A 27,696-nucleotide genomic window follows, 5' to 3' on the forward strand; every position below is an offset into this window, starting at 1 on the left:
TGTCACATTGAACAAAGTTGGGGCTCTTTTGGTAGAGAAAAATAGAAGGTTGAATTTGGGGATGAACATCTAGCAATTTCTGCCACCAACAGTTTACCAAATATATTAGTACTGACTCACAGAACCCTAGGGATATGTGAAAAGAGATGTTATGACTTGAAATACTTTCGTGAAAGAAATTTTGTTTGTTTTTTTCTTCCAGGAAAACTTAGAAATATGCAAACCTGTGTATTATGTGACTAATGTTCAGTGGGTTATAGGGTTTTAAGTTTTAATATTTTTATTTATACTTAAAATGTTATTAAAGACTCAGTATATACTCAGCATTAGGTAAAGCACAATACAAAGTAAACTATGCAAAGATGATTCTTTCCCTCCAGGAAGTTACTGCTGAATGTTGGCAGTGCTGATGAGGGATTCTGATGGAACATATGTAAGCGGTGGAACAAACACTGGATAGTTTAACTAAATGAAACGTTTGCATACTTTGCAAGTACAGAAGCAAATGTTTTTTGAAGGGTGGGGAAAAATCATAGAAGATGAATTTTAAACAAGTTCAGAACAGAAAAATGTTTCATTTAGCTCTTACATATTAGATTCTGGTATCACTGGAACACTTCAGAAAGTCTTAACATTCCTCCCAGCTGCAGTGAATTCTCTGTATTTCCTGCAGGAGTTACTGTGAGCAGCTATACTGCAAAAATTGATACTTTTGGCAGTACCTGGAAGAAGGTCCAAGGAAAAGGTCCAGGGAAACCTTGCTTTCTCTTGCCCCAAACTTCCACTGACACATACGGCTGTGTTCTAGATACTTTGCCCCAGTGATCATTCATTTTGTTCCCACATAAACCCCGGAATTGATTGGTACTTTATTTATTTATTTTTTTTTTTTGAGACGGGGTCTCACTCTGTCGCCCAGGCTGGAGTGCAGTGGCGCAATCTCGGCTCACAGCAAGCTCCGCCTCCCGGGTTCACGCCATTCTCCTGCCTCAGCCTCCCGAGTAACTGGGACTACAGGCGCCCGCCACTGCGCCCAGCTAATTTTTTCTATTTTTAGTAGAGACGGGGTTTCACCATGGTCTCGATCTCCTGACCTTGTGATCCGCCCGCCTCGGCCTCCCAAAGTGCTGGGATTACAGGCGTGAGCCACCGCGCCCGGCCGGTACTTTCCATATATCCCTTATGAAGACTCTGAGAGCCAGAACGTTGTAGTACATTTCCCAAGTACCTAGGGTCAAACTTCAGTTCTGTCCAATTACAAGGTCTCTTTTTTTCCTCCACCCTTTTCAGGGTATATTTGAAATAAATGAATCATATCCTTGGGAATTCTTGGTTTCAGGGAATAGCAGGAGGACAGGAAGGGCAGAAATGTTTTATTCTGTGAAGGCTGCCATCTTATTGAAGGCTGCCCCATTGTGAAGGATGGAGGAAGAATGTGAGGTCTCTATGCCATATCTAACTCTGCCCAGCCAAACCAGGATTATTCTTGGATATGTTTGTCATCACTTCGTCCACGGCACCATGAGAATAAGAATTAGTCACTGGTTTGGCCCTGAGATGCTGTAGATGCATAATGATTTTTAATAATCACACCTCTCATAATAGGTCTTGCATGCTTTCCAGTAATTATCCAGGATGAAATTAAAATGAACTTAGTCCGTCTTTTTAAAACTTGTGGTTTGTGGAATTCGTGCAATTGGGTTTTGTCTTTCAAATTAAAACGAAAATAGTATAATAAACTTATCTGTAGAGAAATACATTATAAATGTGGAAAACAAATAAAATAGGCCAATAACCACATCATTTTTATTCTCTGTAGCAAAACTGTTATTAAAGGTTTGTCTACCTGTTTTTATCAGTTTTTCTTCTGTGTGGTTTCTTTTAACTTTAATTTTAGTATTTATTTGCAGTAAGGCATTTTGTGTCTCATTAGGCCAGTAAGTTAAAATCCTAATACCAAGACTTTTTTTTTTTTTTTTTTTTTTTTGAGACGGAGTCTCTCTCTGTCGCCTAGGCTAGAGGGCAGTGGGGTGATCTCGGTCACTGCAAACTCTGCCTCCTGGGTTCACGCCATTCTCCTGCCTCAGCCTCCCGAGTAGCTGGGACCAGAGGCGCCCGCCACCATGCGCGGCTAATTTTTGTATTTTTAGTAGAGACGGGGTTTCACCATGTTAGCCAGGATGGTCTCGATCTCCTGACCTCGTGATCCGCCTGCCTCGGCCTCCCAAAGTGCTGGGATTACAGGCATGAGCCACCGCGCCCGGCCTCATCTGTCTTTTGAATAAGGTATTTCTTTCTTCCTACCTGCTTCTCTCCCACCTTTTCTCTCTCTCTCTCTCTCTTTCTTTCATTGCACAAGGCAAAAACAAACAAAAATCAGCCCACTGTTTAATCTGGTCTTCAAGCTCCATTTTTCAGCCGCTTTGTTAAATACTAGAACATTGAAGTTATTCAATGAAGTAGAGAAATACATATACATATAATGCATGAGACTCTGATATACTCAAATGACTTCTGGGTCCTTGAGGACATCAGAACTTGTTGGAAGCAATATGCATTATGGTAAAGTTCTTGATGGAGCATGGAAAACTGGGTTCCTCAATGCTAAGATGTATCTTGCCATCACTAAAGAGTCAAAATAGCATTAATTTACAGTATCATGCTAATGCAAATTACTTTAAAAGAAACACTTATTCTAAGAAAAATTGATAATCAATATTTTTTGAAAACCAAATTAGAAATAATTATGTTAGTGATTGATATGGTTATGTTATTTGGCATTTCCATACAATAATTTTCAATACTGCTAGACTAAAGCAGAAGTGGCTAATAAATCTTTTTTTCTACCTTTTTGCTTGATATTCCATACACGTAGATATTTATTTACTAAAAATAGAGTTGAGGAGAAATGTAGAAATAAATTGAAAAGCCTGATCCACAGAATTTCATCTGAAGCAAATGATTATCATGCTCCAGTGGAAAAACCACAAACTACACACAAAACAGCAGTATGATTTGCAAAACTGTTTTACAGTATCTCCATGTATTAGAATTTATATTCTCAATCAATCCATCAAAGAAACATGACTAAATGCCCTGGGTATGTTAGACACTTTGCCAGGCAGACACCAGATACCATAGGGGATTCAAAGATGTTCCTATCCTCAGGGAGTTGACAATCTGGCTAGATAAAAATTCAGAATAATAACCATTCTTCTAAGCTATTTTAAACAAAACTCATGGTTTGAGGTAAAAAAAAAAAATTGCTTGACAGTTATGGCTTTTTAGAGTGTTCCATGGAATAAATTGGGTTTCTCTTTTTGTGTTTAGTGAATTACCCATCATTTACAGATGAGCAGAATAAGCTAGCCTTCATTTTTGTGCCTCCAGAGGCTTTGTTTGTGGTTCTTTAAAACTTGTTTAGGTCTGAGTTCCAGAATTTAAAAGGGATATTTAAGTATGAAAACAAGTCTGAGGTAACGAGTAATATGATTAGAGATGATTAAAAGGAAAATGGGAGAGTATCACAAAAGGGTTACCATATATTTTTAAGAAGAGAGAAAAATATAGAAAAATATTTTAATAATTTTTTACATTAAAAAGATTATCATGCCGAGAGTGGCAGGCATTTATTTTTCTTCCTTAGTGAGACTGAGTAATAGGTGCTGTTTTAACATGAGAAAAATCAGAATACTTGTAAGCTGGACCCTCATGCCAGCAAAGGTATCTAAGATCACATTTTATGACAAATATTTGTAACTACTGTTCTTTGTTCTATTTGAAAATAGCCTTATTTCTAGTGATTAACAAAACAATATGTGCTTTCAAAAATAATTCAGGCAATACAGAAAATATGGAGAATTGAAATTCACTTGAATTTCAACCTCCCACTGATGCTGTTAACACATATTTTACATTGATGTTATCAGAATTTGTCTGTACATTCATAGGGGATCATCATGCCAGGCTAGAAATGTACGAAGTTTCATATTTTGTAGCTATTTTTAAATGTGAGATTTATGTTTAGGGTATAATTTACTTTAGGACCATGGAAAAGCAAGAACATGTTTTAAATGACCTGGTGGTATTCCCTTTACGCTTTATAGTAAAGGTAAGAGATCAGCCTTTGTGCTATTTGGTAGAGGCATTGGGTTCAAGGTTTGACTCCACCATTTACTGACAGTATGACCTTCAGGAGGGCCGTTCAGTTCTATCGCCTTGCTGCCTTTTTCTGTCAACTGAGAAGATGTGACTCAAGCTCTAAAATTTTATTATCTCAATGCTTTATTATAGTAAAGGAGTATACCTTCTCAGTAACATATATTTACAAAAAATAAACCTTTTTTATATGTTATATGCCAAAAGTTTTAACTTTGATAATGAGTTAGTTTTTCCCTTATCAGAAAAAACGAGAAGAAGCAAGATTATTTTAAAAGTTGGAGATTTATTACTCATTTATTCAGGTCAGAATACTCTGATACTCGGAGAAAAAGTGAAATTTGTTGTTGGATATAATACAGTGTCCATATTCATTATATACAAATATAGTTTTTATTCCATTATGTTCCACATACCCCTGTGACATGCCAGCTTATCTGTTTAGAGTACTTTTCTGTGTGTTCAATTATATATGTAAGGTTTTTAATGAAGAAAAATAAAATAAGGAATATTTAGAAATATAATTATATAGAGGTCAGGACTGTGAAAATTGCTTTTCTCACAATCACTGTAACTTACTTTATTGCCTAAATTATATAGTAATAAAAATTATTTTTATACTCCTAGAGTAACCAGTCTGTTCTTGGTAAGAGATTACAATACATTTATCCAAATAGAAAATAGTTCTCTTTCACAATCACTTTTGAAACAGTATTTCCCTAATATGTTTGAAGCCATATGTGGAAGTATTTTAGATAGTGTGAAATTTTAAAATAACTGACAAATTATTTTAGGAGAAACCCTTGATTCTATTTATCATAATAGCTGCTCTTCATTCAAACAAACATCAGTGAGTTATGGAAAATAATATAGAACTGGAGTTAGGATACCCAAGTCTTAACCTGTTACAAAATGTGAGCACTTGGGCAAGTTCTTTAACTCTCCTGAGCCTCAGTTTTCTCTTATGTGATGAGGATTGCTGAATAATGTACATGAAAATGTCTTAGAACTGTAAGCTTCAATTATTTTGTTTACTATTTTATTTTTCACATATTATGTGAACTCTTGTAAAAATAAAATTCTGAATGAAATACTAAACTAAGAATTCAGCCATTTAATGTTTACCTCTTCAGAGTTCAACAGCACATAAATAAACACATTGACTTCCTTTGTTGCTCCAGTTCATTACTGTACGTGTGCTCATTAATTTTTCAAGAAATAAATAACATCTTTAGAAATCTCTAACTTGATTTTCTATTTGCAATAGAAGATTAAAGAGAGACAGATTTTGTTGACAGATTACATGGATATCTTATATTCCACCAGCTAGAATCTAGCTGAATAATTTAAGTATATGAACCAGAAGAATATATAACAATAATAAACTGACTTCCTTTTGATGGCTCTGAGTATGTGTTTGAATACACATAAAAACAAGTTGGGTCCTTTAAAAGATGAAAGTAAAGTTCTGCTTATTAAATTTTGAAATATTTGCTAAACATAAATGGAATCCAGTTTTGAAAAGGGAAATATCAAAAAGATACCACAATGATCTATGCTGCAAACACATTTTCAGATGATCTATAGAATTTTGATCTGTTCTTCATTAATGCATTTGCTATTGATCCTCTGATTGCATTCCTTATTGAAGTTTTCTAGGTATATTTTTATTGTTTTTTAATCTTTTTCATATAAATAAAATACATGTTACTTAAAAACCTCTAGAAATAAAATCTGTGTTATTATGTCAATAACAGAGGATACCAAAAATGTAAGGGATAGCATTATTTGGTATTATGCTTATTCCTAATTAATATTAACCAAATTTTAAATATGGCTTCTAAAAATTCTTAACATTTTTAGGGTCAGGAAACATTTAAAAAATAAAATATCTTCAAAACATTAGATGTATGGATTGCTGTTTGGAACATCCAAATACCCTTTCAGATTAGTGTGATATGATTTGTCCTGCAGCTGCTTCAAATTAAGAACAGGTGTGGAAGACAGATTATGCAAATACTCATATTAATGTAATTGTCAAATTGGTGTGTTTACCATTGTGCTTTTAAAGAGTAGACTGTACTCCTATTTTAAATGTAAATTAGCTTCATTCTCCAGAGCAGCTATTGGCTAATGAAACTTGGTCCTGCCTTAGAAATGAGTAATTTCTAATAGACAGTAACACAGTTCTAAAATTTGACATTTTCTTTCCCAGTAAACATTTATATGTAAAAATGACAATTCTATATTATTTTTAGTATGGATATAATCATGATGATTTTTTGAAAATTTAAGTTGATTCTGGCATTGGACTACTATTTTCTTCTGTTGTGTTATGTAGTGATTACAGTGATAGCTTTTGATCTCCTAACATATTTTCTACTTTAGAACTCATCTTAAGTTTTCTTCATTAAACTCTCAATAAATTAAGTTCTTTCTAGAAATTGCATTACCTTTATTTTAATAATAATTTTTATTCATAGCATCTAGTTACTTTCAATAGTATTTTAATGTTAAAAATGCTTAAATTCTAATTTTTTTTTTTTTTTTTTTTTTTTTTTTTTTGAGACGGAGTCTTGCTCTGTAGCCCGGGCTGGACTGCAGTGGCCCGATCTCAGCTCACTGCAAGCTCCGCCTCCCAGGTTTACGCCATTCTCCTGCCTCAGCCTCCGGAGTAGCTGGGACTACAGGCACCCGCCACCTCGCCCAGCTAGTTTTTTGTATTTTTAGTAGAGACGGGGTTTCACCGTGTTAGCCAGGATGGTCTCGATCTCCTGACCTCGTGATCCGCCCGTCTCGGCCTCCCAAAGTGCTGGGATTACAGGCTTGAGCCACCGCGCCCGGCCAAATTCTAATTTTGGTGTTTTGCCTTTTATTATTGTTTCATCCACATGTCTGTATGATGATTTTGTGACTGCCTAATGTCATGGTTCAGGCACCTGTATCTAAAAAAGGGCTTTCTCTTAGTCCCTGGCTAGTTTTCTAGGCTCTTTAATGACAAATAGTATGAGTCATCACATCTACATGAGTGACTAGGGCCAGCAAAAACGAAGACCAAGGAGTCAACCAGAGAGGTTTCACAAGTCAGATGTTCCCATTACTTTTTTAATACTTTTTTTCTGTAACAAAAGAGAGATCCTGAAGCATTTATAATTTTAATTTGCTTTGGTAGCATGTAATTAGTGCTCACTTTGTGTACCTGGTAATGGGTTTATTTATGCTCTTTCATTTCACAGAATAGGCACCTGAGGTTTAGAAAGTTAAATTACATTATCTATGGTCATGTAGCCATTAGTTTGAGCTGGATGTGAACTCAGGTCAGTCTGATTCTAAGCCATGTGCCTTTTACTCCTTTGTTACTGATAATATCGTGCCTCTTAGTTGCTGTTCAGGTTTTTCATTTGCATTTTTAGAAACTGAGATCCAAATAAGGGGGATGACAAGGTATTACTTGTGAATATTATCTTTTCTTGAATGTCTTCATTTTATTAAACCCAGGTATATTGATTTATGGTTAAGATAGAGCAAAGGGGCTGGACACAGTGGCTCATGCCTGTAATCCCAGCACTTTGGGAGACTGAGGTGGGCGAATCACGTGAGGTCAGGGGTTTGAGACCAGCCTGGCCAACATGGTGAAACCCTGTTGTAACTAAAAATACAAAAATTAGTCAAGTGTGGTGGGGCACGCCTGTCATCCCAGCTACTCAGGAGGCTGAGGCAGGAGAGTCGCTTGAACCCAGGAGGTGGAGGTTGCAGTGAGCTGAGAACACACCACTGCACTCCAGCCTGGGCAACCGAGCAAGACTCTGTCTCAAAGAAAAAAAAAGAACAAACGATAGTGCAAAGGAAGGGTTGAAAGTTATATGACTCCACCTTGGAGGGGATCTCCATCATCACTACGAACAGAATATTCTACGGAAATGACTCTGAATCTCTTCATTCCCTTGTCTTCTATACCCCCCTCATCTCCACCTGTCAGGAAGCACTATTGACATGGCAGTGGACTTGGTAATGAAATTAGATGTTTACTCAGCAATGTATGAGATAACTTTTAATATGAAAGAAAAAGCAAATGGCAGTGATGGACTACTACTGGAGTTTTTCTTGGCATCATGAGAATTTTCATGTCAAATGGTAAGAAATTTTCTGCTGGAGTTTTAGTTTTTAAATCACTGGTCCTCTTCCTCCGGGTTTTCTCTCTACGTCACATCAAAATGAGGAGGGGTAAGAGGCTTATAGGGACCAAATCATAATCAGAGATGCCAACAAGATAAGCTTCTGTATATGCTACATGCAGTCTCTATTCCTCATTTATCCTTATTGGCAAGAAAAGGAGCTGCCACTGAGACCAACACCAGATAAATAGAAGCTGATCCAAGAGCTGCTGCTGCTTCCCCTGCAGGGATCAGAAGAGGAACTGCCACATCCTCCAGTCTCCTCATATATTCCTAAGGGTGATCATAATCTGAATTGCTCCCCGCTAAGGAGTAAAGCATACAGCAAAAGAGATGCTGGTACTTTGTGAATTTGGAAAAAATTATAATATGATAGTTTTTTGATATGTAAGAGATATTGCAGTGAATCTTCATGCTTCATTCATTGAATCAAGTTCTAATCCAAAAATACATTCCCATGGAAAAGACCACCACAAAGTAATTAAAGGGCTTGCCTCATCCACAAACTCTGAGGACATCCATGGTCAGTTCTTCTGTGAAAGCATAATGCCCTACATAAGCACAGCATTTATTGATACTGATAAGCTTTCTGATTAAGTTCACGACAAATGTACTTTTGAATTATTTTGAATAGTTTTTTTCTAGTTTGCTGCTTAAAAGTATATCTCTATAAGAATATGAGCTACAGTGAGATTTCTATTAAGAAAATATTAGTAACTTTAAAGATATTTTGTATTGTTTTTTGAAAAACAAAACACTCTAAAACAAGCTAAATGCTATATAATACATCTACTCTGTTACTATGCTGTTTTATTCTGCCTACTATATTATTTTCATTTTTTGTTTTGTAGTAATTTTATTTTCATTTCTTGAAATTAATATGTAAAATACAGTTTTTACGTTAAGCAAGAAAGACTTAAAAATTTAAAAAGGCTTAAAAATTAATAAATCTCTACATTAAATCCTTGAGATCAAAACCTATTTTCATACATTGTTGGACAATGAGTCAAGGTAGAAAATCTACAGTTATTCTGTGCTAAGTGTTTTGATTTGAAATATTCAGACTATAAACTTACTGGATTGGAAGCTGGTTTAATATATTGTGCCAGCCATCCTGAAAGCCATTTCAATAGATTCCGTACCCTGGCATTTGTTTTAGAAATAATTGCATGCAAATGTAGTTTTACATCTGTACCATGTCTCTTAATCCTAACCAGGCATTTTCCGTCAGATGTAGTCTGAAAATCGCATTAAGAGAAATATATATAATCTGTGAAATTGTGCTCTGAATGCTCTAAATAGCGAAGAAAGGGTTTCGTGTTAAATGTAATAAGTATTTTTTTCTGACCCCCAAATTTTAAAATGTCCATTTCACTTCCTAATTAGTGCTGCATTATAAAATTGAGCTAAGATTGCCTGTTTTCCAAATTTTCTTATTCAGCTTATCACAAAACTTTCCTACAAATGAAAATGTACTACCATGTCAAATTATTTTCTTACTTTATGCCTGGTACAACAAAATTTATTTGTGTACCTCTAATGGCAATGCAATTCAGATAAGTTATATTTTAGTACTTGTCTGCTCCACTGTTCTCAAAAGCAGAATTTTGCAGCAAGAATTCTGACACTGAATCGACTTATTTATTTGTTTGTTTATTTATTTATTTATTTATTTAGAGATGGAGTCTTGCTCTGTCACCCAGGCTGTAGTGCAGTGGCCCAGTCTCAGCTTACTGCAACCTCCGCCTCCTGGGTTCAAGCAGGTCCCTGCCTCAGCCTCCCGAGTAGCTGGGATTACAGACGCCCACCACCACACCCAGCTAATTTTTGTATTTTTAATAGAGATAGGGTTTCACCATCTTGGCCAGGCTGGTCTTGAGCTCCTGACCTCATGATTCACCCGCCTTGACCTCCCAAAGTGCTGTGATTACAGGCATGAGGCACTGCACCCAGCCCTGACTTTTAATATACTAGAGATTACTAGTGTATTTAAGGAATCTAAGAAAGAATATTAAGTAATAAAACACGTGTGAAGTCATAGGGTATCAACTGACTGGAAGAAAGAGGAGGTGGAAATCATAGAAACAAAAAGTTATTGCTTGTCATCAAGAAATTACCATTAAATCTTTATTTAAAACAGTATCTTGTGTCATTCTGCATTCATCATAGTTACTTCTTGAGGATAACACTAATGGAACTCCAGAGATGTCAGAATGTTTTTATGTATTTGACCCTTCATTTATCCTCCAAGAGAAAAGACAGGTGGTGTACACAAAAATGAGAAGTCTGAAGTGCATGAAGGCCACTTTGCTTCATATGGGACTCTTGAAGAGCTGGCTTTTGCTTCTCTTTCTGTCCTCAACCCCACCCTACCACCCTTCTTCCCTAGAATTAATTTGCTTGACTTTATGGAACTGTCTGTACTTCTCAGAATACATCAGGGGGTCAGACACCTTCAAACCTTTTATGTTGTTTACTGTTTTAGTCTTAAATGTTCTTCATCTTTACCCCACCCCATCTCTGTTTGCATGCTAATGTCCATTTATTCTTACCTAGAGCCCTTTATTATCTCATCTGCCCTATAAGAACCCTTTCTCTATGCTTCCTTTTCACCAGTGCATACATCTGTCATAGTGCTTAATATGATACTCATCAGTAATAGTTTGCCTTCCTGATTTGTCTGCGCATTCTTGGGTTTAGTGGCTCCTACTCGACTTTGCAGCGGATTCTTAACCTAGTGATTGGTGTTCTGTAGTGTCCCACAGAACTGAGATGGCAATGTATACATAAAATCTGTTTGTTTTGTCTATTAAATAATTATTGTATATGTTAAATTTTTGTCTGTCACTTTCCGAATGTTCATAGGAAATCCAGCTACCTATTATTTTTTTCAAAAAACCTTAAACTCTTTCCTTGAATAAAGCAAACATGCATACAAGTAAACAAAAATGCAATAGTCCATAAGTACTCAGCTGGGATATCTCATGTCAGAAGCACCTGTTGACTGCTGCCCTCATGCTCTCTCAAAATATAATAACTGTATAACTTACAGGAGCACTACGCACATCTTTTGCTTTTCAGTGATTTTAGACACATGAAAGATACTTGATTAGCATTCCTGGAAATTCAATATGTACTCAGTGAACAGGTGTAGATCTTAGCCTGCTCACAGACAACAACCATGTCATCTGCCCTTTCCTTGATTTCAGCCTTACCTGTCTGTGGAGACAGCCTGGATTCTGGGTAAGAGGTGTCCATATCCGCTTTCTATTATTGGCTTCTCTGCTGTGACTTCTAACAAGGGGGCCAATTAGTGCCAGCTATGATAGCAGCTTTTTGAAGTGAAAAAGAAGGGGGTTGACTAAAAAAAGAGTGAAAAATCTAAATTTGACACTGTTATATTCTGTAATCTTTGTTAATTCCTTTTTAATCTTAAAAATATTTTGAAATTAATTTAAAATCTTACTTTAGGAATGTCAGTGGAGTTAATGGGTTAATATGAAGTACTTTAAAATCTGAAATCCTTCAGATACCTATGGTATCTGCATTGGGACAGTGGCTGCCACTAAATTTTTGTTAATCTACCCTTTCTTTTAATAAAAAGAAAAGTGTTTATTTTAAATTTAGAATCCATTAAAGAAGAAAAACTGAGTGAGTATGTAGTGTTAAATTATGATAAAAATAAAATATGCAAACAGCCATTAATAAACTGTACTGTGTTGCTATTTTGTATTTAACCCAAAGTTTTATTTTGCCATTTTTACATATTAAGTTGTGCTTTGTACAATGTAAAGTCTGATTATACAAGCTGACATTTTAGGGATGGAAGAATATATTTATAAAAGTGAAATTATGACCAGGTACAGTGGCTCACACCTATTGTAATCCCAGCACTTTGGGATGCAGAGGCTGGGTGGATCCCTTGAGGCCAGGAGTTTGAGACCAGCCTGGCCAACAGAGTGAAACCTACATATGCTAAAAATACTAAAAATACAAAAAAAAAAAAAAAAATTAGCTAGACATGGTGGCACACACCTGTAATCTCAACTGCTTGGGAGCCATAGGCACAAGAATTACTTGAGCCCAGGAGGCGGGTTGCAGTGAGCTGAGATTGTGCCATTGTATTCCAGCTTGGATGACAGAGCAAGACTCTGCCCCCGCCCCCCCCCCCCAAAAAAAGAACTGAAATTATAATAGCAATTTTTAATTACTTCTCTTAAGTTTGCAAACAATGAAAAATGAGGACAAGATCATGACTTTTAGTCTTATCTTTGGTCTGTTTTATGTAAATGGATGGTAACCCAAAATTCGCTCCAAAATCTATTTTTAAAGCCATTAAGATTTAATCCTAATTTTGACGGTATGATTATTGACTGAAATATGTGTATTATAGTTATCTTGTTAATTTATAACTTTGGTTTCAAGTCACAGAAATCTTTAAAAAATAATAGTAGACTTTCTTCAAAGGATATAGAGTTGCTTACAATATACAAGGCAAAGCTAAGCAAACATCTGGTCTCAGAAAGAGCCAAAATCAGAGCAGGATCTAATAGACAGGCTGCTTGCATCCCTGTCACTAGATTCGATGAACTCCTGTTGTTTATTATGCACATGTCACTTACCTCAAAAATCAAGTTCTTGGGAGAGGGAATTTAATTGACCTGGCTTGTATCACCCACTCGGCCTTGGGCCAGTCCCACCAATTTGCATGTAATGGGGTACAGAATGAGGGTAATCCCCAAAGGAAAAAAGTGGTGCTTTTACCAAATAGAGAAGTAAATGCTGGGTAGGCAATATAATCAGATTTCGTCTATGTTAACTTTGAGGTGGTTTGCTACTAGACTGCAGCCTTGTTTTGACATCATTTTTTTTTTTTTTCTCGAAGAATTTTACTCTTTCAACACCAAAGAAACTCAAGACAATAGAGTACTACAGGACAGTAGCACCAAGTTATGTATTTGTGTGTGAAGATTCACTAATTTAAGCAATTATACCTCAATCTATGCAGTATCTTCCTAAAGATTATTTAAAAATCAAATTTATTTTAAATAAGTTTGCCTTCTATTTAAATAAATACTGTCTAAACTACTGTTTTAATTTGAATGATTTATTTTCTTAAGGAAATAGTAATCTCTTATTCAATTTCGTAAATTTGAATCTTCATGTTGAGTTTGTTAGCAATGAATGGCACCTGTCACATACTTACCGGGTAAAAAAGTATATACTGCTTTTAAACTTTACACTGATCCATGAAGAAAACAAGCATAAAAATTGTAAACGTTCATGAATCGATTCCTTTAAAAATGTCCTCCATGACCTTGGACCTATATTTTTTTGTTGTTGTTGTCTTTCTCCATTCCTTTCTTTCCTCCCCTCCTCCCCTCCTCCCTCCCTGCCTCCCTCCCTTCCTCCTTCCTTCCTTCCTTCCTTCCCTTCTTCCTTCCTTCCTTTCTTTTTTTTTTTTTTGGAGATATGGTCTTTATCTGTAGTCCACGCTGGAGTGCAGTGGCATGATCATAGTTTGCTGCAGCTTCTAACTCCTGGACTCAAGTCACCCTCCTACCTCAGCTTCCCAGAGTGCTGGGATTACAGACCTGGGCCACGATGCCTAACTTGGACCTTGGACATGTTCTTTTCTTTTTTCTTTTTTCTTTTTTTTGAGACAGTCTCACTCGGTCGCCCAGACTAGAGTACAGTGGTGCAATCTCCACTCGCTGCAAGCTCTGCCTCCCGGGTTCATGCTATTCTCCTGCCTCAGCCTCTGGAGTAGCTGGGACTACAGGTGCCCACCACCACGCCTGGCTAATTTTTTTAAAATTATTTTTAGCAGAGATGGGGTTTCACCATGTTAGCCATAATCTTTTGTTATTCCCACAAATAGCCCACCACTGCCTCCACCCACCTGGACTTCTTCCTGATCATGTTGTATCCCATGATTAAGGATGACCTTAAACACTCTCACTATTCTGAATCACCCTTTCTGACCCTGCTACAGCATTTGTTCTTCCATTTCCCAAGCTGTGACTTTTCTTATTCCTACGCCTAAGCAAGCTACTTAGTATTCCTATACAGAATCACAGTATCAGGCAGTACTGGTTCTCTGACTTTAGGCTAGTCTTCATTGATGTTTAGCAGTTGTTTCACGAGTCTCTAGACACCTTACTCTGCCTGTCTCCCTGCATCAGTTTCTAGCCTTCGCTGTACCCAAAAAGCACCTAAGTCACACCTGTTTCCCTGTTCTCCGTGACTTCACCTTCTACTTCAGAGAAAAAATTTAGAGACCACCAGGCAAGAACTCCCTCTGCCTCTCTCATCTCTACTCCCAAAACAAATTTATATTACCATCTCTGATTATATCCCTATCTATCATAATGAGATCTTCTCTCCAAGTCCAATTTCTCTTCCTGTGCATGATACCTACCCCCGTCCACCTCTTCTAGAACCTGGTCTTTTCAGCTGCACATCTTCATTCCTATGTCTTCAGTCTCCCATTTCTCTGTGTGCCTTCCCTTCCCACCTTTAGAAACAAAACACCAATTAAACAAAATCACATTCATATGTCCATATTAGTTTTATATCAGACAATTACCTTAATCCTGTGTTCTTCTTCATCATTAGGCCATTATAAAGAATTGTTTACACTACACTTTAACTTCCATTCCTTTTATGACACATTATACGTTGGTTTCTTTCCTTACTACCTGTATTAGTCTGTTCTCACACTGCTAGTAAAGACATGCCTGAGACTGTGTAACTTATAAAGAAAAAGAGATTTAATGGATTCGCAGTTCCACATGCCTGGGGAGGCCTCACAATCATGGTGGAAGGCAGGGGAGGAGTAAAGGCACATCTTACATGGCATCAGGCAAGAGAGCATGTGCAGGGGAACTCCCTTTATAAAACCATCAGGTCTCGTGAGACTTATTCACTGTCATGAGAACAGTATGGGAAATACCTGCCCCCATGATTCAATTACCTCCCACCAGGTCCCTCCCATGACACATGATGATTATGGGAACTACAATTCAAGATGAGATTTGGGTGGGGACAGAGGCAAACCACATCACTATGTTTCTAAAATAGTTCTGTTGAATATCACTGACCACCTCAGAGAGATGAATTCAATTCTCATCTTAGTAGATCCTGTCAAAACATTTGAGACTTTTGATACCACTTCTCTTAACATTCCTCTTCTTTGTGTTTTGTTGGCTTTTCCCCATCTCCTGCCTATAACTTTTTCTGTTAACTTTTATATCAGTGGTCCAAAAACTCTGGCTGCATATTATCATTACTTGGGATGTTTATTTGTTAAAATGCCTGGTCTCCACCAAGCCCAGTGAAATCAGGAAGTTGAACGCCACCATCATTATATATACAGAGCTTTGTGTGTGACACTGACCCACAGTGTAGGCTAAGAACTACTCCTTTAGATGACCTCACTGCCAGAACTTATCCACTCCCTGTGTTGTTACCACTACAGAAGTTGCTGATTCTCAGGTCTTTATATATCTTGCCTTGTCACCTGAACTTAAGTCTTGTATACCCAGAACTGTGCCAGAAACACCTACCTAGATGTTCAGTAGTCGACCTCTCATTTACTATTTCCAAATGAAGCAAATTCTCTTTCATCCTTTAAAAATTGTCTTTGTTTCTACTGTCTTTCTAGTGGTATCACAGTCTGCTTCCAATGTCCCTTATCCTTTACTCTCTCAGTCACTCAGGTAGTCATCAAATCCTCAGTAGTTAGCCAGTCCTCAAATTGGGTATCCTTTTTTCATGTCATTGCTACTGCTTTGGCACTTACCAGAAGTAACTGTCTAATGAATCTTTGGGAATCTTAGGTTGCCAGCCAATTTCAGTCTGAACCCATACCCTCATGTTTTCTACTTGTCAAAAACAAAAACAAAACAAAAACCAAAAAACACTACTAATTCCCGATCTGCAAAACTCTTCATAGTCCAAATCTTTCTAGCCTTGTCTCTCAGCAGCTGGCCCCATTTATAGCATAGTCCTACCAAAACTATCACATATTGTAGGCATAATACTAAACCTTTGGCATTCTCCCTTTCTTTTTTCTCACTTCTTTTTCCAAGTAATGAATTCCTGCTCATTCCTTGGGAGCCAGCTAGAAAATGCCTTCTTTCAATATGGTCAAAGTGTACTTTTTACGTCTTCAGCAATATATTTCTAATACAGGGGCTTTAAAACTTAGGATCCATGGATAGAATTCAGGAGGTTTATGAACTTGAATGGAAGAAAAAGTATTCTTATTTTTATTCTCAATTGAAACTCAACATATTCTTCTATTAGGAATGTAGGCAACACACCACAGTATTGTTTGCATTATCTATGACATTGTCAGCGATAGAAATTATAAAAATATTCCTATCTCATCACAGTTGGTAAAAATATCTAGAAATATGACCAGGTGTGGTGGCTCATACCTATAATCCCAGCACTTTGGGAGGCCAAAGTGGGAGGATCACTTGAGCCCAGGAGTTCAAGACCAGCCTGGAGTATACAGTGAGATCCTGTCTCTACAAAAATCAAAGAAAATTAGGTGAGCATGGTGGTATGCACCTGTAGTACCAGCTACTTGGGAGACTGAGATGGGAGGATTACTTGAGCCTAGGTGGTGGATGCTGCAGTAAGCCAAGATTGCTCCACTGCACTCCAGCCTTGGCAACAGAGCGAGGCCCTGTCTTAAAAAAACAAAACAAAACAAAACAAAAACATGAAATGTTATTTGTGCCCATTACTCAAAATTGTAGTGGTTGTTATGCCTGCTATTATATCTTATTATTTAATTCATTAAAAAATAACATCAATATTTCACAAATGTAGCTTTTTAAATATTTTGGGAACTGAATCTCAGTATAATTCATTTTTTTCTAATGCCTTATTTTATTGCATGCAACCAATTTATTTTTTCTGAGAAGGCTATTCTAGATTTTAGCAGATTGCAAAAGAGGTTCAGATACAAAAAAGAAAAACAAAACAAAACAAAAATCAGGAGTCCATGCAAATGGCACTTACCTTGTTGTATCCTAATTTACAGGACGGGTTTTTTTTTTTTTTTCCCCCCCCCACTCTCCTTTGGATGGAAGGACCATTTTCATTAACCTTTATATCCACATGGCTAATATAGCTTATAGCTCATAGTAGGTACTGAAAAGTGTTGACTAAATGAATAATGGACTAAAATAATGAAAAAATACCTGTCATGCAAATATCTTGAACAAAGGGCAATATTTCTCAAAGTTTGATCATAAACCTTCTAAACCACAATAATCAAGATGCTTGTTAAAATGCATATTCCTGGACACTATACCAGATCTTTTGAATCTGAATCTCTACTAAAGTAGCCTGGAATACACAATCATAACAAGCTTCTCCAAAGATTATTTTACATGCTCAAGTTTGGGAACCTGTATAGTCAGATATGTGATACACAGTAGCCTCAAAATAAGTAAATAAATAAAATCATAACTTTTTAAAAATAATTTTATCTCCCTGAACTTCCTTTCCTTCCTCAGTCCACACCACGATCTTCTCAATGTTGTACAGGTTTTGGAGTCTGTGTCACAAAAGAAAGTAAGACAATGCTAACTACATCAATAATGAAAAATTTTTAGGCGTGCACTTACTTAGATTTGGTCCTCTGAGATACGTAATCTCTGGTTCTTGTTGACTGACTCCAAACAAGAGAACAACTTCTGTGGTTCACCTGTCTGTGGAATACTCAAAACAATTTTCAAGTACGATTTCTCTTTTCTACATCTTCTCTGTCCGACCTAGGCAATTTAAAATTTGCTTTTAGAAATGGGCTGGAGAAGGATGAAGTTGTATGAATTTGCAAAGCTAAAATGTGTCATCCTGGTACAGCCCAATAGCTACATTATCCCTGGGACAGTTTCCATCAGATATGATGGATGTCCTAAAAACAAGCAACCAAATCAGCAAACACAACAAAACAGTTGGAGGGGCAGAAAGGCAAATCAGCCGTTTATTTTTGTTATTGTTTTAAAAGTTTGATTTGTTTTAGAACATGTGAAGAATGTTCATACTTCCTGACTAGCTGAACATTGATTTTTTTCATTTTTGCACTTTTAAAATGTAGACCACGCCTATAGCTTTGATATTTTCCCTCCAAATCTCATGTCGAAATGTAACCCCCAGTGTTGGAGGTGGAGCCTCACGGGAGGTGTTTGGGTCATGGGAGTGGATTCCTCATGAATGTCTTGGTGCCATCCTTGTGATAGTGAGTGATCTCTCACTCTATTAACTCTATTAGTTCCCACAGAGCTGGTTGTTAAAAAGAGTCTGAGACCTCCTTCACTCGTTTCCTCTCTCACCATGTGATTTCTACACATACGTTTCTCCTTCCCCTTCTGCTATGAGTGAAAGCCACTTGAGGCCCTCACCAGATGCAGATGCTAGCACCATGCTTATTGTACAACCTGCAGAACTATGAACCAAATAAACCTCTTTTCTTTATAAATTACTCAGCCTCAGGTATTCTTTTATAACAACATAAATGAACTAAGTCAACCACTATTCCATTCAGATATTGTTTTATCCTAAATATTATAAGACACTAAAGTTTTAAACATGTTAAAGAAAAATGTGAGGATCCTTTCAACCTCAAGAAACAAATTATATTAAATAATTTAAAATATTTTCATTTGTTAGGAAAGATCAATATATAGTATTAATACCATATATATATTATATATTTTTCTATGAAAATTACACTTCATCAGCCTTGCAAAAAATACGGTTTTTCTTACAAGTCATTTCACCTTATCACTAAATATGAACACACCCATATTGATTTCCTGCTTTGCTGTACCAGGTTTCTAAAAGGAAAAAATGTTTCCTTACTCATATAGGAGAGTCTTTAATATGTATCATGAAGTCTACTGATAGGTTGAAAACAGATACAATGTCTTGGGAATTTTTACAACCTTTATAATACATAAGAGCATTTTATACATTGTAGAAACAATAATTATTTTTATCTGAAAATTGAATACTATTTTGAAGCAATAATGACAGCTAACAAATAATAAGTATATGGCTAATAAATGTTAAGTATATAGGTATCAGCACTGTTCTAATTACTTTACAATTGAACATATTTAATAACCCTGTGATGATGTTACTTATGATTCTCTGTCTAGAGAGAGAGGAAAGGAGAAGCTAAGTATTTTGCTCAAGGTCACACCACTAGTAAGTGTAAGATCTGAAGCTCAGCAGACTATCTCCAGAGCCAGCATTCTTATGTTCAGCGCTAAATGGCTTACTCTTTATTGTTTTAAAAGAAAAATTACAATGATTCACATTTAATTGAAGAATAGATTCCTTCTGAAGTTAATGTTGAAAGCCCATTCCAGTACATTGTCTGGCCTTTTCACTGTTCAAAGTTTCTTTGGTGCTTATTTGAAACAGATGCAAACACTTAAAATATCCGTTCATACTGTGTTTCCCTGTGATTTGCTGGAGTATGTCAGGTTGCCTCCAGATCCATTTCTAAGTGACTGTCTGATTTTATTCCTCTTGCTACTTCTTTACAAACCTGCAGCTTCATGGGTCTGTTAAAGCATGGTTGATCAGAGTTTTATTGCATCTCTTACCAACCTTCTGTCTCTGCCTGTCATAGAAAGCTTTAGGGAAGCCATGAGAAGAAACTGGGTGGGGTGTTCAAAGCACAATTTCTTCAACCAAGCCTGTTGGCAAGATACGATGACGGGCTAATGATAGTGCAAAGTTTATTCTCACGTACTTTCAACTGTAGAAACTATTGTGAGTTACTTAAAAGCCTTTGCCTTTCAGTAGGTTATTTTACTTCTAAATTATTATTATACAGTAAGGTTTAGATTAATTTGACTTTCTCTTTTCACAAATTTTGTTTTTTAACTCTTTATTTTTATTGATTGTTTAACTGTTATGTTTCATAATTTTGCATGCAATGTAACAGGGACAGGGAAATGTCTCTATCAGCCCTCAGTGTTGGGGGCAGTTCTGTGTCTCTTCTTCCTATGGATAGATAAATGACAGTATCATTTTAATATGCTTTATTTCTCTCTATGGTAGCAGGAATGATTTGATAGGAGTGTTTTGGTTAGTGTTTCTGGTTGATAAAAATAAGATATATCATAGATTTTAGGGAATCGAAAAATAATGAGTATGTACTGTGTACCAATCCAAACATGTCATTGTTGATGAATCAAAAGGTTCTTCATGGTCTTGTTTTTCTGGGGGGGGGGGGGGAGGTTGTTTTGTTTTGTTTTTGCTTGTTTTTTTGTCAAGGTTATCCTTTTGTTAAAATTTGGGAAATATTTGCGATAGTAACTAAAGAAGATATGTTTGAAATATGGTTAGGTTTACGAAATTATGTTTCTGAGTCAGTTGAGCTAAAAATGGGGAACATTCTCACGGTAAAGCCTCAGGCAGCTTCCATCCCAAAGCTACAAAACTAGACGAATTCTAATGAAAACCTCTTTTTAAATGAAATCCTTTTAATATTTGGCACCTGTATCCCTTAAATTACCATTTAAGGGATGATTACGTTTAAGGGATCATTACCATTAACTATGCTTTTATTCCATAGTATTTTTATTTTTATTACTGCACTTGTACATTATCTCAATAATTCCTGTTTATGTACTCCTCCAGGAGTGAGACTTACTCTCTGTATCGTCCCTTCTGACCTGACTGGGATGACAAAACTCCAGCATCCCAACATGTTTTGTTAATGCTGGAGACACAAATTATGATATTTTACTTAACTTAGGTGCTCTTGAAAGAATTTAAGGTGATGTTGCTTATTTATAGGGTTTAATTTTCAGTATTAAATATTGAAAACAGTGTCACGGCAGATTTGGAGTTATTGTGACAATCACTTTTTTATGTAGATGAGTGTCTGTCTGAGGGCTTTACTGGTGTTAGTCTGGTTTACTGTTATGGTATGGAATAGCATTTCATTTTTTAAGGATGCTTATGACCTTGTTAAATAGCAGTCCAAAAATCATGTGGCTTGTTTTGATTTTAACCAAAGTTACAGCTGCCTAGCTGTAAAGAAGTCAGTTTCTCTTATTATGACTAGTTCTTCAACTTGTACTGTTTTAAATTGCCTGCAATTAGCATATTTCAACCTTATTTTTAGGTTTAAATTGCAGTGTGAGAGAGTACTCTCCTCTTAGCTAATTAGTACTATCAAGGAACAGTAGGTTACCTCATTAGTACCATGTGCATTTAATTAAAGAAGAGAAAATTGGAGTTAACCTCATAGTTAATATTTTCACAGAGTGCTACAATGCCAACACCTTCAATTGGAGTCACACCCCTGTGTATCTAATTATGCACTGGTGCCAAATAAGGTTAGCAAGGGTAGCACAAGGCTGTTGACAAAATAATTTAGATGAAAATGTATTTGCTGGATTCTGACAGCAAAATATAACTTGAACACTTTCCCCCCAGTCTTCATCTGCTAGCATCAGGTGACACACTTCATCCTAAGAAACAGAGGGAAAAGGATATTTTGGAAGCCATTTTTCCTGTTTGAATTAATGTTGCTCTTATCTTCAAGAAAATGGCATGTAGTCATGTAAAGCATATACAATCCATTTCTTAAACAGAACCTCTGAACTTCATAGATGTATTTGAAAAGAATTATTTATAAGATGTAATATTTACATGCATCAAACCACTACAAATACTCCCTGACACCCTTAACACATCCCTCCTTGCTTTTCTTCTTTTCTGGTATAGTTATAATTTCCCTTGTGTATCTTATGAATGGGGATCATCCTTTCATATCATACATGAAGTCTAAGGATGTGTTGTCACATGGTCTATTCAAATGCAGTGTAATCCTTTTGCCCTTCAGACAAAATCTTTGAAATGTCTAATGCTACTTAGGTAAAAAATGACATTCCATGTCATTTATCAATAAATAATCACTTTGCTTTTACAGATAAAAATGCAAACTGTACATTTGAGTATATAGAGTAGTTTTCAATGCAAATGGTACAATTCAACAGGTTTTAACAAATATTATTGAGGTTAGTTGCACAGTCTTAGATACATTTTAGTGGCAATAATTTTTATATAATAATGTATAACCACAGCAGTTTATTTAAAGAAATTATTGTGATTGTTCTCACATGACATGGTAGGACAGGATTTATGTTCATTTGTACTGGTTACAATTGATTACAAGTCAGAACTTTTTCAAAATTAGAGATGATTACATTTTAAGAACAAATAACATCCCATACACCAAAACTGCAGTGCCATTTAAATATATAGTAGTATTTATGATTCTTAGCTTACAAGTGGGAAGTAAGGTTCCTACGGCAGTATCATGGTACATAATCAGTGGATTTTTTGGTTATGGGTTAATTTATTATGATCCAAATATTCAACTTCCCATCTGCCAAATTATTTGTTTTTAAAATCTATACTAGTTAACTATGAGACAATGATGGAATATTCTTCCCTATTTTGACCTAACAAGGTAGTAATCCCAAAAAATGATTTTTAAAAATGACAATGTACGTTATTAGCATAAGCCTTAAGATTGAAAAACAAAGCCAACTCCTGATTCTCTTTGTTTAACCTAGGAATTGCTTCCAGAAACAAAATTATGTATCTGTGGCCACTCTTCTGGTGATGGGCATCCTCACAACACATTTGCAGTAAGTTACACTGGGCAATTAGAAATTCAGCTACTAAGCACAAGGCCATGAACCCAGTCCCACTGAATAGATTATATGTGATTTTCTATAGCCAATCCCTTCCGTTGGTGCAGATAATCAAGATACAACTAATGTTAAGATACAGATGTAATTAGTTGATTTTTTCTTACTACTTTTGTTCTCAATTATGTTTCACTGGATATACAGTTCACAGTTTCTGTGAGTTGAATACCTTAAATATATAAAGGCTTTAACACCACTATACTTTTCTTGAACTTTTAGGAATAATTTGATGAGAGAGTACTGATATGCAGAAAATAAGTGGACATAGATTATGGGTTGATTCAACACATATTTTAGAACAAAATTGCTGTTCCATGTTCTTCAAGTTGTCATATAAATATACTTTTTAACAGGGTCTGCCACTAGAGTGTAACCTGTCACTTTGGACTGCAATATTTAGTGAAAATCGTTTATGTGGCCCAATTCACATACCAGTCATCCTTGGAAATGAATAGTAATCCTCAAGTCTCCATTCAAGAATTTTTATATAAAGCAACTTTATGTTTCTATTCAGCATAAATTCTACCTGCATTCTTAAGAAATCTTGAAATATAAGTCATGTGTTTTCACATATAGTCAGCTCTTCACATTCATGGGTTCTGTGTCTGTGGGTTCAACGAACCACAGATCCAGAGTATATGGGGAAAAAATGGATGGTTGCATCTGTACTGAAAATGTTCATACATTTTTCTTCCTTATCATTATTCCCCAAAGAAAACAGTATAACAACTATTTATACAGCATTTATTTTACATTAAGTATTATAAGCAAGCTAGAGATTATTTAAAGTATACAGGAGGATGTGCATAGGTTATATGTAAATAGTACAACATTTCATATAAGGGACTTGAGCAATTACGGATTTTGGTATCTATGTGTGTCCAATCCCCCACACATACCAAAGGACTACTCTACACAACTTTTGCTTGTTTTCTTAAGAACTGATGTATTTATTTAGGCTTAATGGGCTAGAGTATTTCTAAATTGACTCAGCCAAAATTTATTTACTTTTTACTACTCTATACGTAATATTTTCTCATTATAATTGACAAAAAACAACAAAATTAATACTCTTAAGCAGTCAATGTTTTCTTTAATGAGGAAGAAATATCTATTTCGTACTTTGGTTAAAAAGAAAATGTTTTCAATAAAAATCATGTCAAATTAATGAGAGGATATTTATGGAAAATATGAAACTTTTAAAAATGTTAGTTGCAATACAAAAACAAACTCAAAAGTGGAAGCAGCAATGACATATCCTTTCTATAGAAATAGTGAATGTCAAAAAAAAAAAAAGAATTAGTGAATGTCGAGGATAGGTAATACATGTTATATATGCAGGCTTCAGAGAGATCTGAAATTACCTGGTTTGTGGTCTCATTCACTGTAATTTGGTCATTCATAGTATTTGGTCCCCCTAAGCCTTTTTGTAACAACATTTGAAAGCAAAATAGCAAAAATTTAAAAATGGTGGTAAGTTTTGCTGATATGATGTAATTAAGTTTATGTGAAAGATTAAAATAATCTTAACTTCTAAGTATTCTCTGTATATTTTAAAGGAAGATAAATTTTAGATAAACATCAAGTGCAATTATGTACTTTAAATTAATAAAGAAAATTAACTTCAAAATTACTTTTTAAAATAGTGCATTAAAAGTGGGACAGTTTTCCTAATTAGTAACACTTTTTCCTAAAATCATCCCAATGGAAAAATTGTTTTCATCAGACTGAAGTTAACTGCCTTAACTGCTAATAGTGTTTGCTCTTTATCTAAAACTACTTCTACCATTTAAAATAAATATCTATTCTACTGATGAGAGAAAACAAATCTATAGCATCAAATCTTTATATTTTCACTGACATATTTTCAGAATGAAAATGAGACATGGAGAAGTAAAATGATTCACCAGAGGCCATGTAATTTCTCAATGGTAAGGCTGAATTTCTATCCCAAGTTTGTGATGACCAGTGTATTGGTCTTTCCAAAAGTATCCCAAATTGTTCTTGACTGCCTTGAGTGCAGTGTTGAGTAGAAGTCTGAGGTTCTTCCATGTATCTGAGACTGCATCTCATCTCTCAGATCGAAAGAGCACCAGGATGAGTTAGTGAGGTCTGGTATGGCTGGTGGGGAAGGAGGAGCATAGTAGTGCATTTGTCATCGGATGTTTGCCATCTCCTTAGTGTGCCAATTTAATACTTCATATTGGCCATTGAGTGACTTTACAAATGGGGCTTTTTGGCTTCACAACACAAGGGAAATATTATTTAAGTAATATTAACTGCTTATTCTCCTTTATTGATTACCTTGTATATAAACTTCAGCATGCTAAAATGGCTACATAATGTGATTTAAAATCAATATGCTAACCAGAACGAATACTATATTATTCATAGTTGACAACTGCTATGTGATGGACATGGTTCTCTTTTAGTATTCATTGCATTTATAAGTACCAATATGCCAGAGTGGTAGTATGGAATACCGTAAGAATACTGGTGAGCTAAAAAGAAGAAAGAGGTCAAAAGGATAGATGGGGCACCTAGAGCCTGCCATGTTTTTTCATCACTATGTAACTGACATTTATAATGAATTGTGAATTATTACAATAGTTTTCAAATTTTAAGATACCCTATATAATGCCTATCAAGGTGTTAATTTAATGTCACACATATTATTTCCATGGTTGGTCAGCCTACACACACACACATACAAGCCAAAATTTTCAGGCACGTGTTCCAAATCGGTGGATTAAATTAATTTTACTCTTCCCATCACACCCAATTCACTTAAAAACTAAATATCGCTTTAGTTTATTAACAATCCTAAAGTAAAGTGCCAAAAATTGCAGGGAGAAAAAGTCACTTACATTGCCAAATGAAGGTTAAAGCCCAAATTATCTCAAGGAAATAATATTACATATTTGATATTAAACAGGGGTCAAAAGCTCTTCACCATGCCAATTATATATTTTTCAGATATAATTGTGTCAATTTACTAGCAAAACGTGCAATAAAAATATATTTTCATAGGGTTTTTTCTAGTGTCTTGGCTTGTTGATAACCATCAAACATTGGCCATCACCTGAGTATTGTACTTCCCTATTATCACATTGTTGAACAGTAGTGATATTTTAATGTACTCACTAATAAATTGTGTTTAATGTGCCTCTATCAATTCATTGCAATACTGGGCAGTAATTGTATGCACTTATCTTTATGTGAAAATTGTTATTCTAAATTTTGTCTACTTGTTGTATTTAAAGAAATATTCGGGCTCCTTTGGTTTTATATTTACTATTCTAAGAGTAACAATATAATGTCCTTACTATAACTTTGAATTTAATAGATAAAAAAGCATTAATTTCTGACTTTAAAAAACGAGGATATCGGAGTAAGAGAGCTTCATTGTTAGAGAATGCTTTTCATCGCTCACTTTTCACATTCAGTTTTTTCAAATAGTGTCTAGTTTAATCTGAAAAGAAAAAATCTTCACTTATTTTACTTTTCTTTCAAACTCCAGTACTAGAATACATGCCTTTCTTTTATTCCTGATGTATCAAACAGCTTTACAAATTACTAACTCTGCCAAGATTCTAAATTTCACAATCTTTGGCTTCCTTACAAGATAGTAACCCAAGTTCATTCACTACTCTCTAACTATGCCCTGCTGGCACCTCATCTGCCTGAATGACCTCATTAACACCTATCTGCAAGTAATCTTATTGTTAGTCTTGCCTACAGGTTTTTACACCTAAGTGAATACTATTTTACATAGGATTCTGCCAGTTAGTTCTAACTGCAAAGGCAATTATGTGGAATGCTTAGGGTCTTTGTCTTTGGTTCTTATTTTTAAAACCTTTAGCATTGAGCCAGATGAATCTTTTGATGAACAAAATATCTTGTACCTATAATCTGAAAATGAAGCTTGCCTGGCCTTGGTATAACTGCTTTATTTTCCATTCAAACTAAATTACATTGGCCACATTTGACCTTTCTCCCTACAGGTCTTTGCTATGATTATCTCCTGAATGGTTCATTTTTAATGGGGAGGCTGGATTGGAAGAAATAAGAAGACGGATAGTGATGCTTTTTAAAATATCTTTTTATTTGTGTTTCAAATTCGTCTCTCTCGAGGCTTTATATAAATCTTACACAGCACCAAATAATCCACACTGTGGGCTGTACAGTCAGCTTTCTGGTTTGATAATTGGGCCAGTTTCTTAACTTTGCTTTGCTTCACCTTCTCAGTCTGTAAAATTATAACAATAATACTACCTACCTCATAAGGTGGTCATGGGAATTAAATATGATAACCCTAAACAGTACTTACCATGATGACTAACACACAGTAAACATGCAATAGATGTTGAGTTAGTATCTGTAATAGCATCAATATACTCTTGCTTGAACCAAAGAGTCAATTCTGTTGGAAGTAAATGTAAGTGTATTTTTGGTATTAACACTAAAAGGGGCATTGGGCATTGTACCTTGGGTCATGGCCAAGACAGATGACAGTGTTACCCACTGAGAGGAGTCTTTATATTAATCAATTTAAGTTGAACACTGACTTACTCACTCACACAAAAATAGTGTTATCC

General features: G+C 35.5%; 1 protein-coding gene across 8 annotated transcripts in view; it reads left to right on the forward strand.

Annotated features, from left to right (window-relative positions):
- The window catches only part of FOXP2 (forkhead box P2), a 592,983-nt gene that overhangs the window by 446,420 nt on the left and 118,867 nt on the right, over positions 1-27,696 (forward strand). For 5 of the 8 annotated variants that reach the window (XM_038004457.2, XM_073009288.1, XM_073009293.1 and 2 more), the window contains one exon: positions 22,961-23,035. The exons of the other annotated variants lie outside the window; for them this stretch is intronic. In XM_038004457.2, the coding sequence (XP_037860385.1) occupies positions 22,961-23,035 (75 nt within the window). The remainder of the gene's footprint in view (positions 1-22,960; positions 23,036-27,696) is intronic. 8 annotated transcript variants of the gene reach the window in all.

The sequence above is a fragment of the Chlorocebus sabaeus genome, chromosome 21 (genome assembly GCF_047675955.1).
Source record: "Chlorocebus sabaeus isolate Y175 chromosome 21, mChlSab1.0.hap1, whole genome shotgun sequence".
Classification (NCBI taxonomy): domain Eukaryota; kingdom Metazoa; phylum Chordata; class Mammalia; order Primates; family Cercopithecidae; genus Chlorocebus; species Chlorocebus sabaeus.